Source organism: Mesoplodon mirus, assembly GCF_964341445.2.
Source record: "Mesoplodon mirus genome assembly, chromosome: 7".
Taxonomy (NCBI): domain Eukaryota; kingdom Metazoa; phylum Chordata; class Mammalia; order Artiodactyla; family Ziphiidae; genus Mesoplodon; species Mesoplodon mirus.
In genome coordinates this window covers 14,490,594-14,508,407 of record NC_138983.1, presented here as the reverse complement: position 1 = coordinate 14,508,407, position 17,814 = coordinate 14,490,594, and the positions used below count along the sequence as shown (strand labels likewise).

At 42.4% G+C, this 17,814-nt stretch overlaps 2 protein-coding genes across 3 annotated transcripts; one reads left to right on the top strand and one right to left on the bottom strand.

Annotated features, from left to right (window-relative positions):
* Positions 1 to 2,518: 2,518 nt before the first annotated feature.
* On the bottom strand, positions 2,519 to 17,804 carry HARBI1 (harbinger transposase derived 1). 2 transcript variants are annotated; one of them, XM_082626926.1, is made up of 3 exons: positions 17,770 to 17,804; positions 15,841 to 16,659; positions 2,519 to 4,740 (listed from the first exon to the last, which is right to left on the bottom strand). In XM_082626926.1, the coding sequence occupies exons 2-3, from the start codon at positions 16,508 to 16,510 to the stop codon at positions 4,361 to 4,363; spliced, it is 1,050 nt and encodes a 349-aa protein (XP_082483052.1). In that variant the 5' UTR covers positions 16,511 to 16,659; positions 17,770 to 17,804; the 3' UTR covers positions 2,519 to 4,360. The 2 variants fall into 2 exon arrangements, with proteins under 2 accessions (XP_082483052.1, XP_082483051.1); XM_082626925.1 differs by lacking the exon at positions 17,770 to 17,804 and adding an exon at positions 17,617 to 17,746.
* LOC309808148 (S-adenosylmethionine decarboxylase proenzyme-like) lies at positions 7,269 to 8,326 on the top strand (the record flags this gene model as incomplete). The annotated part of the gene is made up of 1 exon (XM_082628162.1): positions 7,269 to 8,326. The coding sequence occupies one exon, from the start codon at positions 7,269 to 7,271 to the stop codon at positions 8,268 to 8,270; it is 1,002 nt and encodes a 333-aa protein (XP_082484288.1). The 3' UTR covers positions 8,271 to 8,326.
* Positions 17,805 to 17,814: the final 10 nt, after the last annotated feature.

Sequence of the window (17,814 nt, the reverse complement as noted above, 5' to 3'; positions counted from 1 at the left end):
GAGCCTGCACTCTAGAGCCCGCGAGCCACAACTACGGAGCCCGTGTGCCAAAACTACTGAAGCCTGTGCGCCTAGAGCCTGTGCTCCACAAGGGAAGCCACCACAGTGAGAAGCCTGTGCACCACAACGAAAAGTAGCCCCCACTCACCACAACTAGAGAAAGTCTGAACACAGCAATGAAGACCCAAAGTAGCCAAAAACAAAAATAAATAAATAAATAAATAAATATTTTTAAAATGACTAAACCAGGAATGAGGATTGGGACTTATTGACCTGGGGGAATTGCCTGTGATAAAGGGTGAAGGGAGGGAAAAGGAGAGAATGGGAGGAGACTGTTCCTTATCTTGCTCTGGGCTCTGAGAAACCTACCACATTGGGTGGTAGGAATCAGGCCTGAACCTAAGATGAGATTCTGTAGCAGTACCATGAGTCATCTTATTATGAAGTCCAGGAAGCGGAGTTAGGCCTTGAGCAGCCAAAATGATGAGCCGCTTGTAGGTTTTGCGTTGCAATTCTATTGTTCTTTGGTAGTCTGGTCTCATGGCACTGTGGGGTAATGTACACACTTTGGGTTGGATGGTAAAGGTAGAAGCTGTGTAGTGATGTAAGAGCAGCCCAGGGAAGAGGAGAGATCCCAGAACAGCAGGTAACCATTCACAGAACCATAACAGGCTTTTCCTTCTCTGGAATCATTTATATAGGATAAATTTCTAGTGGTGGAATTTATCAATGGATTGAAATGTCTGAACTTTTTAAGACTCTAGAATGGCATGGAAATCAGCCCTTCTATAAAGACAACTGTATATATAAGGGTTAGAAAAAGTCTCAACAGACTGAAACGGAATGTTTAGCTGGGCAAACATGGAGACTCCTTTCCAAAAGACTTTTTGAAATTTACCAGCCTGTGATTTCAAGGTCTACTTTTCTTGTTCCTGTTTAATATCAAGAGATCTCATACCTCTTATCTGATTATCACGAAGTAGGGTATTAGATGGTAGTCACATTAAAAATAAAAAACCTGTGAGTTTTATGCAGTTAGGTTCCTGGGGTGTCCCCAGCCTTCAACTAGTACTTTTTCTTCCTTCCTGCATTGCTATTTTTACTTAATTCTGAGTCCATTATCTCTTATACTCACAATTTTGTAAAATCTGGGTGGGATCTAGGGAGCAAGAGGGACCTGAGGATATATGCATGCACAGTGGTTAAAACTCCAATTTATTTTCTTGATCTCTTCTTAACTTCCCCTCCACTGTCAGGGAAATCAATGGTTAAGCTCAGTTCTTGAGCTTCCAGTTTATTATGTCAGGTAGGGATACAATTGTAGTATGTCTATTATCTATATAGCCTCTATTTTATTCCTCCTTATCTCTTATACTTTTTCATATATGATCCCATTAAAATTGTGTCGTTTCCTTGTCCCTAAATTAGATTAACTTGCTATAGATCCTTTACAGTCCAAGAAAGGAGCTCCATCTCTGTTTAGTTCATTTTAAACTAAGAATATGTTTATGGTCCCTCTTTTGTATAATTTGGAATTAGTAAACCGCTGATAAACCAGTATTGTAGTTTTCCCTTAATACATCCTGGGACTTTTGCTGTCTTGGAACAGCTAAGGGCAAATCTGGAAAACTTTTATGCTGGCCAGATGGAATCATCTATGGGAAGATGAGGCTTATATAAGACAGGTGAAATCCTTGACTTTGTCCCAAAGCTATACCAGGAAGATACTATAAATCCACAATAAGGACCTCAAGAGAAGACTTCTCAGGCACCTATAAAAAGTCCCTATAAGCAAACCCTTGGCAATTTAGAAATACAGATCGTGATCCCTCCCCTAGGTCATTCTGAGGAAAGTGTAACTGGACTGAAAAAAAATCCTGGCCTATAAAAATCCACGTTGAAAGGAGATTAAAGGAATAGATTTTAACTGTTATTCTGTGGAATTATTAGGAAATAAAATGCTCCCAGGGAAAAACACTTCCAGCCAATGTTTGGTCTGTTCAGCACTTAGAAATTATCTTTGGTGTGCAAATAATAGGCTTGAAATTGCTAATGAATTCTCCCCCAGACTGTCCCTCCCACTGAGGCTTCACGTCACCATCTAATGAGTTAAGTTGTGAAAAACCCCAATTTTCCTTTAATGTGGTTTTTGAAAGATAAGTGCTAGGCACTTTCCAAGATTACACTCCACCTTGCCTCTTAAGATGCACAGGTGTGGGCTTCCCTGGTGGCGCAGTGGCTGAGAGTCCGCCTGCCGATGCAGGGAACACGGGTTCGTACCCCGGTCCGGGAAGATCCCACATGCCGCGGAGCGGCTAGGCCTGTGAGCCATGGCCGCTGTGCTCCGCAACAGGAGAGGCCACAACAGTGAGAGGCCAGCGTACCGCAAAGAAAAAAAAAAAGAAGAAGAAGAAGAAGATGCACAGGTGGCAGTATGCCTTTCCTCATGCAATACTCATTAATAGAACCAAAACTTTAGAGGGAAAAGTACCCATCTCAGGAAACTTGGAAAGACTGTGAGAGTTAAAATATTGCCTATCAGGGAGACAAAGCAAGCTTGGGTCACAGGTTTAACTTGACAAAGAAAAAAAAACATAACAGGGCACCTCTATTGCATAATGAATAGAACAAAAGTTTCCAGTCACCTCTTCATTGTCCACTCCCATCTCAGCAATATCACTGCACTTGTTAAGCTCAACCTCCTGCCAAATGGACCCACTCCTTACAGAGTAGGATGATGATGGAAAATAGCATTTGGAGTAGAAATAAATAGCAGATAATAATCCATAATTGTTTTTAATCTTGTGCATGAGTCACCTTCAATTTATTTCCAAATTTCTTTTGTCATCAGCTGTTCACTTCTTTACTTTGAAAATCACCAGATTAACACTGCCAAAGGCAGGTAGGAAATGATCCATGAGGACAATTCAGAGGGATCACATGGGTGAGTGGCTGAGAAACTGGGAACAAAACAATCCTCAGGAAAGGCTCTATTTTGTCCCAGCAAAGGCACCAATGTGTGAACCTAATTCACACTTTCATTATTCCAATCAGGTTATTTTTTTTTTTTTGAGGTATGCGGGCTTCTCACTGCCGTGGCCTCTCCCATTGCGGAGCACAGGCTCCAGACGCGCAGGCTCAGCAGCCATGGCTCACGGGCCCAGACGCCCTGCGGCATGCGGGATCCTCCCGGACCGGGGCACGAACCCATGTCCCCTGCATCGGCAGGCGGACTCTCAACCACTGTGCCACCAGGGAAGCCCAGGTTATTTTTATATCAGTATAATTTTAGAATAAGACTTGGTGGAGGATTATTTATTTCCTGAGAAGTTCTGTCCATCACTTTGCACAGAAGATATTCAAGTAGGTCTAACTCCAAAATTCATTTCAAACCAAGAAATTATATTCCTTTTACCTCTCCTTTTTAATACATGTCTTCTGTATCCCCTAAACTTTCTTTCTGAACAAGGAATTTCAAAGCAGAATGACCAAAAAGACATCCTAACATCATAATCATAAGAAATGTGATCTATTTAGATGTGGACTGTCTAAACCTGGGTGAATTTCCTTTGCCCATCAATCTTTCAGGGTCTTTAGATCCCCTGTAATGTGTAAGCTTGCTGTTTTGTCTCTATTTGACTTGTCTTCTTTAAGCTGATTGAATTCTTAAACCCATTTAGCCTTTAGCTCCTACTCAGGGTTGGAAGTAAGAGATTGGAGTCCAGATGTTCTCCCTGGGAACTAGGTCCACGTCACAGCTCAGTAATTACAGACAGAATTAAGATGGAGGTTTTGGACTGTCCCTAACCTCCTCTTAAAAACACAAAGCTGAAAAATCACATTAGTAGCCATTTATTTATGTCAGAGGACCATTTCCCAACTGAAATTTACTCTTCACACTTGCCTCAGATTATGCCTATATAGGTAGTAAAGTAGAAAAGCTAAAATACCATCCAAATCTTTCAGGACAAATATTGTTTTCTTTTGAAATCTCTAGATAACTGAAACAAAGTGTTCTGGCTGTCTAGATGCTATTTTTCCCTCTGCTTTGATTTTGTAAGCATGATATAAATGTCTGCAACCAGGGAACTTTCCAATGAGTGAGTGGTGCTAACCTGGTGTTCAACGGATAGGAGAGAACTGTTGTCTCGGAGGTTTTGGTTTAGTTAATAAACTTGCAAATGAATCAAGATATTCTGGCCTAGCCTCAACCTTTCTAAAACATGCAGATTAAATGTCAGTTTGTGACAAGTGTCCACAGGCTCAGCCATGCTAGATGATGGAACTGTGTAGGGGGTGGTGAGAGGGAAAGTTTGTCACAGCTCCTTCTGGAAAGCCTCCCCCCTCCCCACCTTCCACATTAGCTGAAGTGAGTGAGCATCAACTCCTGACGGATACGGTCAGCCTCTAGGTCCAAGGACTCCATGTGCTCATACTCTTCCTCAGGAGGCTGTTCCACGGGTCCTGTCCCTGGAGAGGACCAGACATCCATCCCATGCTCCAGGGAGATGTTGTGGAGGACACAGCAGGCCAAGATGATGTGGCTGGACTTCTCCGGTGAGTACTGCAGTGCCCCCTTGGATCCATCCAGGCAGCGGAATCGGGAGCAGAGGGTTCGGAAAGTCTTCTCAATCACGCTGTGAGTTGCAGAATGGGCCATGTTATAGCGATATTCGGCTGGAGTTTCAGGAATGTGAAGTGGGGTCATAAGCCAGGTGCGGAGAAAGAAGGAACTGTCACCTGTGGGGAAGGCCCAAAGACATCACAGATGTTTATAACTGGAATACAAACAAAAAGGAAAATCCAGGAGCATGTACAGAGAATGGACAAGAAAATGCAACAGCTTCCAGAGCCAAAGCACACCAGGGAAATGAAGAGGGAAATGCTGTGGTAGAGAGCCCACAGCTAGTCAGGAGCAGGAAGACTAGAGTGAGTCTTGGCTGGGAATACCCTTGGCTAAAACCAACAGAGAAAAAAGCTGACCCGGCTAAAGAAAGCTAAGTCTGAAAGAATGTAGGACAGAGGTGAAGGCACTGGAGGACATGAAATTCCTGGATTTTCTTTTTTTGGCCGCGATGCACTGCTTGCGGGATCCTAGTTCCCTGACCAGGGATCGAACCCGGGCTCCCGGCAGTGGAAGCGCGGAGTCCCAACCACTGGACCTCCAGGGAATTCCAGGATTTTCTGAATTCAGAGATATTATTATTTAATAAAAAGTTAATACGGCTTCCCTGGTGGCGCAGTGGTTAAGAATCCACCTGGCAATGCAGCGGACAAGGGTTCAAGCCCTGGTCCGGGAAGTTCCCACACGCCACGGAGCAACGAAGCCTGTGCGCCACAACTACTGAGCCTGCACTCTAGAGCCCGCGAGCCACAATTACGGACGCCCGCGTGCCTAGAGCCCGTGCTCCGCAACAAGAGAAGCCACTGCAATGAGAAGCCCACGCACCGCAATGAAGAGTAGCCCCCACTCGCCGCAACTAGAGAAAGCATGCACGCAGCAAGGAAGACCTAACGCAGCCAAAAATAAATAAAATTAAATTTTAAAAAAAGGTTAGTACGGGCTTCCCTGGTGGCGCAGGGGTTGGGAGTCCGTCTGCTGATGCAGGGGACACGGGTGCGTGCCCCGGTCTGGGAAGATCCCACATGCCGCGGAGCGGCTGGGCCTGTGAGCCATGACCCCGGAGCCTGTGCTCCGCAGCGATGAGGGGCCCACGAACCGCAAAATAAATAAATAAATAAATAAAGGTTAGTAGAAACTATCACATAGCGAGCCAATCTTCAAAATCTCTAAAGAGCAAGAGTGCAAGAGAGAAAAAGAGAATTCTGCCAGGAGACCTCAAAACACTTGTGAAGAAAAATCTCTGACTTTACCATTAAAATGTCAGGTCTGAAAGCACTACCTAGGAATTTCAGAGTATTTCATAGACAATAATCATTCATTCTCCCAGTGCTAAGAAGAATAAGAGAAAATTCCCAGCAGAGATGAGAACTCAGGTGTTCTGCCTTCCTAGATATTACCTTCATTAGAACCATGCCTTTGTAATAGAGGAACAGGTAGAATTTCACATTAACAAGGAGACCATAAATATAATGATGCAAATAGTAATAGGGATAAAGAAATAAAATCAGAAGTCAATTAAAATAATATACACAAGGCATTTCCCTTAAGTGACTTCTTTATGGAATAATCCTGGGAAGTGCTAAAACCAAAACAAAACTGGGGTGCAATGTCCCATTACAAGAGTACAATGTTTCTATAATGTTTAATTGTCCTGACTCACTAAATCTGGAAGATGAAATGTCTCAGAGGAACAACCCCTTAGAAATTTGAGACAAATAGACCTGAGGAATACCAACTTGTATAGTTGCTGTGTTCCTCACCCACCATCAATTTCAGTAAATAGTTATGGATTGTTCAGAGAGTGCTAGGCACTGTTCCAAACATATGGCACTCCTTTCTTTTAGGAGCTTACATTTCTTTTTTTTCTTTTTTTTGGCCACACCACGTGGCTTGCGGGATCTTAGTTCCCTGACCAGGGATTGAATCCCGGCCCGTGGCAGTGAAAGAGCCAAGTATTAACTACTGGGTCGCCAGGGAATTCCCCATGGGTTAACTTTATTTTATTTTATTTTTTAAATAAATTTATTTATTTACTTTTGGCTGCTACTCTTCGTTGCAGTGCATGGGCTTCTCACTGCAGTGGCTTCTCTTGTTGCAGAGCACATGCTCTAGGCATGCGGGCTTCAGTAGTTGTGGCACGTGGGCTCAGTAGTTGTGGTACATGGGCTTAGTTGCTCCGCAGCATGTGGGATCTTCCCGGACCAGGGCTCGAACCCATGTCCCCTGTGTCGGCAGGCGGATTCTTAACCACTGTGCCACCAGGGAAGTCCCAACTTTATTTTAAATGCAATTTTTTAAATTTAAAAAATTACTGAGGCTCCCACAGTATGGCCGGCGACATTAGCTAGCGCTCGCTCTACTCTCTCTAACGGGGAAACAGCGGACTACAAGAGACTGAGCTGTATCTGCCTCTATTTCCAACAGACTCACGTTCAACTTTCGCTCAGACACACACACACAAAAAGCCGGGAAAATTTTATTAACCTTTTTTTTAAAAAAAGTTAATATAAAATTATAGCCAAAAAGGAACCTGAACTTTAGTAACACAGCTGGAACAATCCGCAGCGGTGGCGGCAGCGGTGGGAGAAGAGATTTAACTTAGTTGATTTTCTGTGGTTGTTGGTTGTTTGCTAGTCTCACAGTGATGGAAGCTGCACATTTTGTCGAAGGGACCGAGAAGCTGCTAGAGGTTTGGTTCTCCAGGCAGCAACCCGATGCAAACCAAGGATCTGGGGATCTTCACACCATCCCAAGATCCGAGTGGGACATACTTTTGAAGGATGTGCAATGTTCAATCATAAGTATGACAAAAACTGACAAGCAGGAAGCTTATGTACTCAGTGAGAGTAGCATGTTTGTCTCCAAGAGACGTTTCATTTTGAAGACATGTGGTACCACCCTCTTGCTGAAAGCACTGGTTCCCCTGTTGAAACTTGCTAGGGATTACAGTGGGTTTGACTCAATTCAAAGCTTCTTTTACTCTCGTAAGAATTTCATGAAGCCTTCTCACCAAGGGTACCCACACTGGAATTTCCAGGAAGAAATAGAGTTTCTTAGTGCAATTTTCCCAAATGGAGCAGCATATTGTATGGGACGTATGAATTCTGATTGTTGGTACTTGTATACTTTGGATTTCCCAGAGAGTCGGGTAATCAATCAGCCAGATCAAACCCTGGAAATTCTGATGAGTGAGCTTGATCCAGCAGTTATGGACCAGTTCTACATGAAAGATGGTGTTACTGCAAAGGATGTCACTCGTGAGAGTGGAATTCGTGAACTGATACCAGGTTCTGTCATTGATGCCACACTGTTCAATCCTTGTGGGTATTCAATGAATGGAATGAAACTGGATGGAACTTATTGGACTATTCACATCACTCCAGAACCAGAATTTTCTTATGTTAGCTTTGAAACAAACTTAAGTCAGACCTCCTATGATGACCTGATCAGGAAAGTTGTGGAAGTCTTCAAGCCAGGAAAATTTGTGACCACCCTGTTTGTAAATCAGAGTTCTAAATGTCACACAGTGCTTTCTTCACCCCAGAAGATTGAAGGTTTTAAACGTCTTGATTGCCAGAGCACTATGTTCAATTATTATAATTTTGTTTTTACCAGTTTTGCTAAGAAGCAGCAACAGCAGAGTTGATTAAGAAAAATGAAGAAAAAGTGCAAAAAGAGAACACACATAGAAGGAGGTGGTGGCTGGTTTTTAGATATTGATACCAAGGGCCATGCTTTCCGTAACTGCCACCTTGTAGTTGCAGAAAGCCCTAGATGTGATGACAGTGTAATCATTTTGAATTGTATGCATTATTATATCAAGGAGTTAGATATCTTGCATGAATGCTCTCTTCTGTGTTTAGGTATCCTATGCCACTCTTGCTGTGAAATTGAAGTGCATGTAGAAGAAACCTTTTACTGTATGAAACTTTACAACACTTGTGAAAACAATTTAATTTGGTTTACACAGGGTGTAATTTTTCTCCAGGTATCATCCAACATTCCCCACAGACAAGGCTTTCGTCTTCATTAGGTGTTGGCCTCAGCCTAGCCATCTGGGACTGTTCTATTAAATTGCTACCAGGATTTTGCATCCAGTTACCTCCACTTTCTAGAACATATTCTCTACTAATGTTATTGAAATCAATTTCTACTTCATACAGATGTTTTTGCAGCACCAGTCAAAGTTCTTCTTCCACGAGTTGAGTCCTCTATGAAAATGACTGCAGTTATCCACTTTGTGTATTACTATCTCACTGCTTCCTATACTTGTGTGACTTGGATTCATTCCTCACCATGGTGTCTCCCTCCCAACCACACCCCCTCCATAAAGCAATACACTGTTACACTGTGGGTTTACACTAACCTTATACCCTAGAGGGGGAACGGGGGTGGGGGTGGACCCTGGGCTTAATTTTCTTTTAAGGTCAAGGGAGTTTGGCCTTTTTCGTTAACCATGAGCTCTTTTGGAATAAGCTGGTGTTGATTAGCGAAGAAGGTGTAGATTGATACTAGGGAATATTGGCAGAACTGTATGGAAACTGTGTCCCCCATTAAATGAGATTAGCTTCTCATGGGTACCATGTCTTTATTAACTTGTTAAGTAGTAGTATAAAAAATTATCACTAAATTTGTTAGCAAGGAGATTTAAGATATAGGTTGTGTTGGATTCAACAAGATAAGTCAGCTCAGATGATTCACCTCAACTTTTACTTTCATAGCCATTTCCACTAATTTCTATTAATGATATGCCATAAACTTTCGTTCAAAGCAAAAAAAATTACTGAGATATTCACATATAACATTGTATTAGTTTTAGGTATACTGGATTAACTTTAAATATCTGAGATGGCTCACAAAATTTTCAAATTGTATATTTAGCTGGCTTTTTACCTCCTAAGTACAACCTATTTTAATTGAACTCATCCCTACTACATACTGAATTTTAGAAACTGATGTTGTAAATAATAATGAAAATAATATCTATGACTTGTCCAATCCCAACTCCACTAGGCAGATACTACTGACCTCATTTTACATGTGAGAAAATAAAAATAAACATCACCCATCCTTTGATATGTTAGGCACAGGAAGAGGAAGGAGCTAGTCACTAAATGCTAATAATGTCAGACTCAAAGTCACTAAAACAATGGTATAATGCTGTAAAAGAGAATAAGAAAAACATTTAAGATGACTACCAAAACAAAGAGATTCTAGATATTTGTTAAACGTCTCTTAAGAAACAGTATGAGCCTTAATTGGGAAGACATACAAGACAAGCTAGTTAATGTAGACCTCTTATAAAATGCTCCATCATCATTAACTGGTTATAATCCAAGCACCACTGGAAGACAGACACTCAGGAGGGGATTAGGATCAGAATTCCCAAACAGACTACAATTGCTTACATGATCAGTCATCCAAGAGACATTCTGGCAGATCTTACCCAAAGCTGCTTAACAAGACTAGGCCAAGAGCTGAAGAAATAACTCAGGCTGTATTGTTTGTAGGAGCAGGTACATTTAGAGAAGAGGAATTAGGTGATGCCCTCTGAAGGGGCATACGAGAATGAGGACATGAAGGGATGACAGCCAAGATGAAAATATGCTAAACAAACAAACTAAAAAAAAAAAAAAAAAAAACAAGGGGGAATCACAGCTAGTTCTAGGTTTGGCAAATCTAGTACCACTCTACAAATCTGATGGTGTTCTTAAGATACAATCAACCATCTTCTTTTTTTTTTTTTTTTTTGGCTGAGTTGGATTTTCGTTGCTGCGCGCAGGCTTTCTCTATTTGCGGTGAGCGGGAGCTACTCTTCGTTGCGGTACGTGGGCTTCCCATTGCGGTGACTTCTCTTTGCGGAGCATGGGCTCTAGGCGTGTAGGCTTCAGTAGTTGCAGCATGCAGGCTCGGTAGTTGTGGCTCACGGGCTCTAGAGCGCAGGCTCAGTAGTTGTGGTGCTCGGGCTTAGTTGCTCCGTGGCATGTGGGATCTTCCCGGGCCAGGGCTTGAACCCATGTCCCCTGCATTGGCAGGCGGATTCTTAACCATTGCGCCACCAGGGAAGTCCCACAATCAACCATCTTATCTCCCTCTCTCTTTTAACATCTTGTCATTCCTTATAATCCTGCCAGTCTTCCCTACACATCCAGACTGATGTTTTCCAAACATCTATTCATTACAAATCATCTAGGACACGTGTTAAAAATGATGTCCAGATTCTTTTCTTGAAGATTCTCATTCCTGAAGTTTGAAGTGGGGCCCAGAAGTGTACATCTTAAGTAAATTTCCCAGATAACTTTTCATCTGGAAAATTTGTGAAACACTATACTAGTTAAGGGGTCTTCAAACTAGTTTGCCTTTTACGGCTCATGGAGGATTTCCAGGGGGTCTGTGTTAGAACCGATAGTACTAAGGCAGTCAAATTCCACATCATCAACTTCTGTGGGTATACTTTCCCGGCATCATTAGTGAGTAGCATGTGGCCTGGTACCGAAACTGGCCTTAGTAAACATTTGTTAAATGTTGCAATATCCATCTCTTCCACTTCCACTCTTTTTGTAAAGAGGGGAATCAGAAAAATAAATAAAAATTCGTCCGAGTTTTTACTTATTTTCAGCTATGTTCTGTAAACAACAAACTACTTTAAAGTCATAATTCCAACTGAATCTGGGGTCCCAAGGGGTGAAGGAAAAGAAAATCAGTAATTCATACATGACCTTTAAGTCCTAACAAAAGGATCATTTGCCAAATAGAGTAACTCCTCACATGATCCAGTTTAAAACATAAACACAAATGACACAGATGTTCTGTGCTTAATTTCCTATTCTGTGAAAATGTTGATATTAGTGTTTAACTCCTTAAGAGTTTTTATAAGGATTAAGTGAGATAATCCAATGCAAAGTGCTTACAAGATTGCCTGACAAATTCTAAGTGCTCAATCATTTTTAGCTGGCTTTATTTTTTTTTAAATGAGAAACCATGTGTTTTAAGTTTATTTATTTATTTATTTATTGGCTGCATTGGGTCTTCGTTGCTGTTTGCGAGCTCTCTCCAGTTGCGGCGAGCGGGGGCTACTCTTCATTGCGGTGTGCGGGTTTCTCATTGCAGTGGCTTCTCTTGCTGTGGGCTCTAGGCACATGGGCTTCAGTAGTTGTGGCACGTGGGCTCAGTAGTTGTGGCTCGTGGGCTCTAGACTGCAGACTCAGTAGTTGTGGCATATGGGTTTAATTGCTCCATGGCATGTGGGATCTTCCCAGACCAGGGCTCAAACCCGTGTCCCCTGCATTGGCAGGCGGATTCTTAACCACTGCGCCACCAGGGAAGTCCCCTTAGCTGGCTTTAGAGTTAGGGTACCAAAGTGATTTCACAAGAAATCAGCTTGGAACCCAAGTACTTCCCCAGCTGTGGCAGAAGTAGTTGGATGAGACACTTGCAAACAGTCTTCCCTTCACTTCTTGGCTTGAGTTGTATGAAAATGGAATTTGAAAGTTCAGAGTAGGCAAAAGGTGGGATTAAGACAAAGTTCCAGTAGGGTAACAAGAAGGTGGGGTGCTGACAACAGTGTGTAGAAGCAACAACTGAAGAAAATCAGTTAAGTTCCAAGATGTTACCCATGGTACCCTGGCAGCTCTAAACCAATCAGTGTGAGCAGTCTCTTCTCCTCACTTGGAACAGTGGGCAGGGGTGGGAGGGTTTTTTTTTGGCTGCCTCTGTGGCGTGTGGGATCTTAGTTCCCCGACTAGGGATCAAACCTGTGCCCCCTGCAGTGGAAGCGTGCAGTTTTAACCACTGGACCGCCAGGGAAGTCCCAAGGGGAGGTTTTTCTTTAACTGCCAGTCAGCACATTAAAGAGAAAAATTCCTGAGTGTTTATTACATGTAAAACACTGTGTTATGAGCATGTGCAGTGCAGACATGATTAGTGGCCTTAAAGAGAGGTCTTCCAATCCTTCATTGCCTTCATCTCCCACATAACATGTTGTGTACAAGATAACCCTTGTCCTATTGCTCACATAGAAGGGTGCTTTAAAAAAAAAATGACAACAAAAAAGAAAGCTGCCAGGCTCGAGGGTTTTATCACTGTTAACTAACTGTATTCCTCCCAGCTCTACAGTCACATCAGTTTGCACTGCTCAGTACTGAATAGGTTCTTGTCCTACTCAGATCATTAAGCCAGGCTTTCCGAGGGCACTCAGGCAAACTGATCTATGAAGTGAGTTTCCATAAGAACTGTATACATGCACTGTCTACTATCATTTTCATATAGATATCATGGTGACAATCACCAATGGCAAAAATAATACATTTGTACAATACTTTAGAGTGAACTTTCATATATATTCCCTAATCCTAACAATAGGTATTACTGCCCTTAGCATTATTTTCACCATTTTACAGATGATAAAAATTAAGGCTCAACTGTATGGATGTACTATATTTAACCAGATCTGCATTGAAAGTATCTTGGCTATATTTAAGAGGAATGCTTCTGTCGGGTTGTTGTTGCTATTGTCGTTTGTGAGTACAAAACACTGCTGCGATGCAAATGCTTGTAATTTTGTTTTACATATTTCTGAACATGTACCTCCAAGAAGAGCTGGGTCAAATTGTATGTTTTTAAATGTTAACAAGTGTCCTTTAAATGTTGATTTAAAAAAATTAAGGCTGGGGATTTCCCTGGTGGTCCAGTGGTTAAGACACTACCTTCTAACGCAGAGGGTGCAGGTTACATCCCTGGTCAGGGAGCTAAGATCTCACATGCCTCGAGGCCAAAAACCCAAAACATGAAACAGAGGCAATACTGTAACAAATTCAATAAAGACTTAAAAAAAAAAAGACATTACTTCTGTTTCAGTCCTCCTTAAAAAAAAAAAATTGAAGTTTTAGCCACAGCAATCAGAGAAGAAAAGGAAATAAAAGGAATCCAAATTGGAAAAGAAGAAGTAAAGCTGTCACTGTTTGCAGATGACATGATACTATACATAGAGAATCCTAAAGATGCTACCGAAAAACTACTAGAGCTAATCAATGAATTTGGTAAAGTAGCAGGATACAAAATTAATGTACAGAAATCTCTGGCATTCCTGTACACTAATGATGAAAAATCTGAAAATGAAATCAAGAAAACACTCCCATTTACCATTGCAACAAAAAGAATAAAATATCTAGGAATAAACCTACCTAAGGAGACAAAAGACCTGTATGCAGAAAATTATAAGACACTGATGAAAGAAATTAAAGATGATACAAATAGATGGAGAGATATACCATGCTCCTGGATTGGAAGAATCAATATTGTGAAAATGACTCTACTACCCAAAGCAATCTACAGATTCAATGCAATCCCTATCAAACTACCACTGGCATTTTTCACAGAACTAGAACAAAAAATTTCAAAATTTGTTTGGAAAAACAAAAGATCCCGAATAGCCAAAGCAATCTTGAGAACGAAAAACGGAGCTGGAGGAATCAGGCTCCCTGACTTCAGACTATACTACAAAGCTACAGTAATTAAGACAGTGTGGTACTGGCATAAAAACAGAAAGATAGATCAGTGGATCAGGATAGAAAGCCCAGAGATAAACCTACGCACATATGGCCAACTTATCTTTGATAAAGGAGGCAGGAATGTACAGTGGAGAAAGGACAGCCTCTTCAATAAGTGGTGCTGGGAAAACTGGACAGGGACATGTAAAAGTTTGAGATTAGATCATTCCCTAACACCATACACAAAAATAAGCTCAAAATGGATTAAAGACCTAAATGTAAGGCCAGACACTATCAAACTCTTAGAGGAAAACATAGGTAGAACACTCTATGACATAAATCACAGCAAGATCCTTTTGGACCCACCTCCTAGAGAAATGGAAATAAAAACAAAGATAAACAAATGGGACCTAATGAAACTTCAAAGCTTTTGCACAGCAAAGGAAACCATAAACAAGACCAAAAGACAACCCTCAGAATGGGAGAAAATATTTGCAAATGAAGCAACTGACAAAGGATTAATCTCCAAAATTTATAAACAGCTCATGCAGCTCAATAGCAAAAAAACAAAAAACCCAATCCAAAAATGGGCAGAAGACTTAAATAGGCATTTCTCCAAAGAAGATATACAGACTGCCAACAAACACATGAAAGAATGCTCAACATCATTAATCATTAGAGAAATGCAAATCAAAACTACAATGAGATATCATCTCACACCAGTCAGAATGGCCATCATCAAAAAATCTAGAAACAATAAATGCTGGAGAGGGTGTGGAGAAAAGGGAACACTCTTGCACTGCTGGTGGGAATGTGAATTGGTACAGCCACTATGGAGAACAGTATGGAGGTTCCTTAAAAAACTAAAAATAGAACTACCATATGACCCAGCAATCCCACTACTAGGCATATACCCTGAGAAAACCATAATTCAAAAAGAGACATGTACCAAAATGTTCATTGCAGCTCTATTCACAATAGCCCGGAGCTGGAAACAACCTAAGTGTCCATCATCGGATGAATGGATAAAGAAGATGTGGCACATATATACAATGGAATATTACTCAGCCATAAAAAGAAACGAAACTGAGCTATTTGTAATGAGGTGGATAGACCTAGAGTCTGTCATACAGAGTGAAGTAAGTCAGAAAGAGAAAGACAAATACCGTATGCTAACACATATATATGGAATTAAAAAAAAATGTCATGAAGAACCTAGGGGTAAAACGGGAATAAAGACACAGACCTACTTGAGAATGGACTTGAGGATATGGGGAGGGGGGAAGGGTAAGCTGTGACAAAGCGAAAGAGAGGCATGGACGTATATACACTACCAAACGTAAGGTAGATAGATAGTGGGAAGCAGCCGCAGAGCACAGGGAGATCAGCTCGGTGCTTTGTGACCGCCTGGAGGGGTGGGATGGGGAGGGTGGGAGGGAGGGAGATGCATGAGGGAAGGGACGTGGGAACAGATGTATATGTATGACTGATTCACTTTGTTATAAAGCAGAAACTAATAAAAAAAATATATATAAAAAAATAAAAAAATAAAAAAATTAAATAAAAAAATTAAAAAAAAAATTAAGGCTCAGAGAGTTCTCATCTGAGGTCGTGTTTAAAACAGAACAGGACTGAGTCTCAGGTCTATAGACCCCTATATTTCATTGTACTCTGCCCAAACTTTTTTCTATAGTTACAAAAATGAAGCATTTACACCTGCAGACTTACCAAGCAGCCAGCTCTCTTTGTGCATCCCAGCTTCAAACTGACTGCTGACAGAAGACTGCTGTAGCACAGCACAGTCCTGGAGGCTCCCCGGCCAGTTTGTCTCCACAGTCATCAGTGCCCCTCTGATGTCACACACCATGAGGCAGTTTAAAGAATGAAGACCTTTGCGGTTCACATAGGAAAGGTCTTCAGCATTTGGCGCCTTGATTGCCACATGGATACAGTCAACCACCCCTATGACCCCTGGCATCCCTGCCAACCCATAGAATTCATCCTTCAGAGCCTGCACGGAGGCTTCATCAGCTGGAAAGCGGATGAACTGCGAAGCTCTTTCCACAAGCGCTTCGGTGACATTGGCAACACATCGACTCATAGATGCCTGACTGATTCCAATAGCATCTCCCATCCGAGTCTGGAAGGAACCTGAGGTATAGAAGCCCAGTGCTGCAAGGATCTGTGTCTCTGGGCTAATAGCCCTGGATCTCTGGGTAGGTCTAGAAAGACTCGCCCCCAAGAGTTCCACCAAGTAGTAAATGAACTGTCGAGGAAACCCATACATGGACATCAAGTATTCATCTGTCACATCATCCAGCTTAAAGCGGTCCAATGTGCGGTGACCTCGGCCATATAGCAAGAGATCACAGTCAAGTACTGTTATTGGTATAGCCATGGTACATGTAACTGTTGTCTCTCCTTCCCTCTGCTACTTTGCCTGAACTCTTCCCTCTGAAGATGTTGGTGCAAGAAGGTATTTAAGGAAGTGTCAGAATTCAACAGCTAGCCATCATTTAAATGGCTCTGGCATTTATAATCTTCTCTCTGTAAAGGTTAAAGAAAAAAACAAAAAACGTTAGAAACGTACCAAAGATTTTAAAGTGATTCAGGGGCTTCCCTGGCGGTCCAGTGGCTAAGACTTCTCCTTCCAAGGCAGGGGGTGCGGGTTTGATCCCTGGTGGAGGAGCTAAGATCCAACATGCCTTGCGGCCAAAAAACCAAAAATATTAAAAAAAACAACAACACCCAGAAGCAGTATTATAACAAATTCAATAAAGACCTTAAAAATCATCCACATCAAAAAAAAAAAGCGATTCAAAGGCTACAACAGATCCTTTTCTCAAATTTCCGTTTTGTTCAAAAGGTGCTGTAACTGTAATTCGGTTTTGTTCCACTAACTCATGGCAAAATACAACAGGCTTGCTTTGGTTTGAAGGAGAATGGGGGCTGACTTTTGGTGGCTCATTTAATGCCTGGCATTTGCACTGGGAAGAACAAAAGATTAATGGAAGTGATGGCATAACTATCCACAAAGTAAAAGAGATCTGCTCCTAACTATACAGGCCACGAAGCAGCTGACGTAAGTCATAGCTACCCAGGACAGGGATTAGTCACGGCAGGATTCATTACCCAAAGCCCTCTGGCTCCACCTGATAAGTAAGGGGTAAGAGACGGGGGCGGGGAGGGAGGAGTGTCGTTGTTCAAACTAGTCTAACAAGGGATGAAGGGGCAAAAAACCGCCCACGACCCAGGCTGGTAGACGGAGATTCTGTGTTGTAACAAAAGCCTTTCCCCTCACCCCAAGAAATCCAAATCATGAGGCTGAGGGCAAGCAAGCAGGGAAGACCAGACAGGTTGGAAGGAAGGCGCAAAAGAAGAGGCTGGGAGAGCTAGGGCTGAGAAGACACTCCACCTCCAAGGCTTTTAAAAAGATGTCTTAGAAATGGATACGAAAGTGTGACTGCCCCGGCCACTCAAAGTCAGCCGAGGCCGCTCACCCACCTCTCGGCGGCTGCCAGATTACCAGCCGCACTTCCCACCCACCCAGCCGGGTCCGGCCCTCCTCCGGAACCGGCGGCCGAGCACAAGCCGCCACGGCGCTCTGTGTAGGCACCGCCCTCCCGCGTCACCGCCCGCCCCAAGTCGCGTCCTCACTGCAGCTGCCGCCGCGACCTGCGATTCGCCGGCGCACATTCCACA

Bases quoted from the DNA above. Each gene is read 5' to 3' on its own strand.
- HARBI1 (XM_082626926.1), bottom strand. From the start codon at position 16,510: ATGGCTATACCAATAACAGTACTTGACTGTGATCTCTTGCTATATGGC. The intron at 4,741-15,840 runs GTAAGTCTGCAG...CCTTCCCCACAG, and splicing joins CAAAGAGAGCTGGCTGCTTG to GTGACAGTTCCTTCTTTCTC.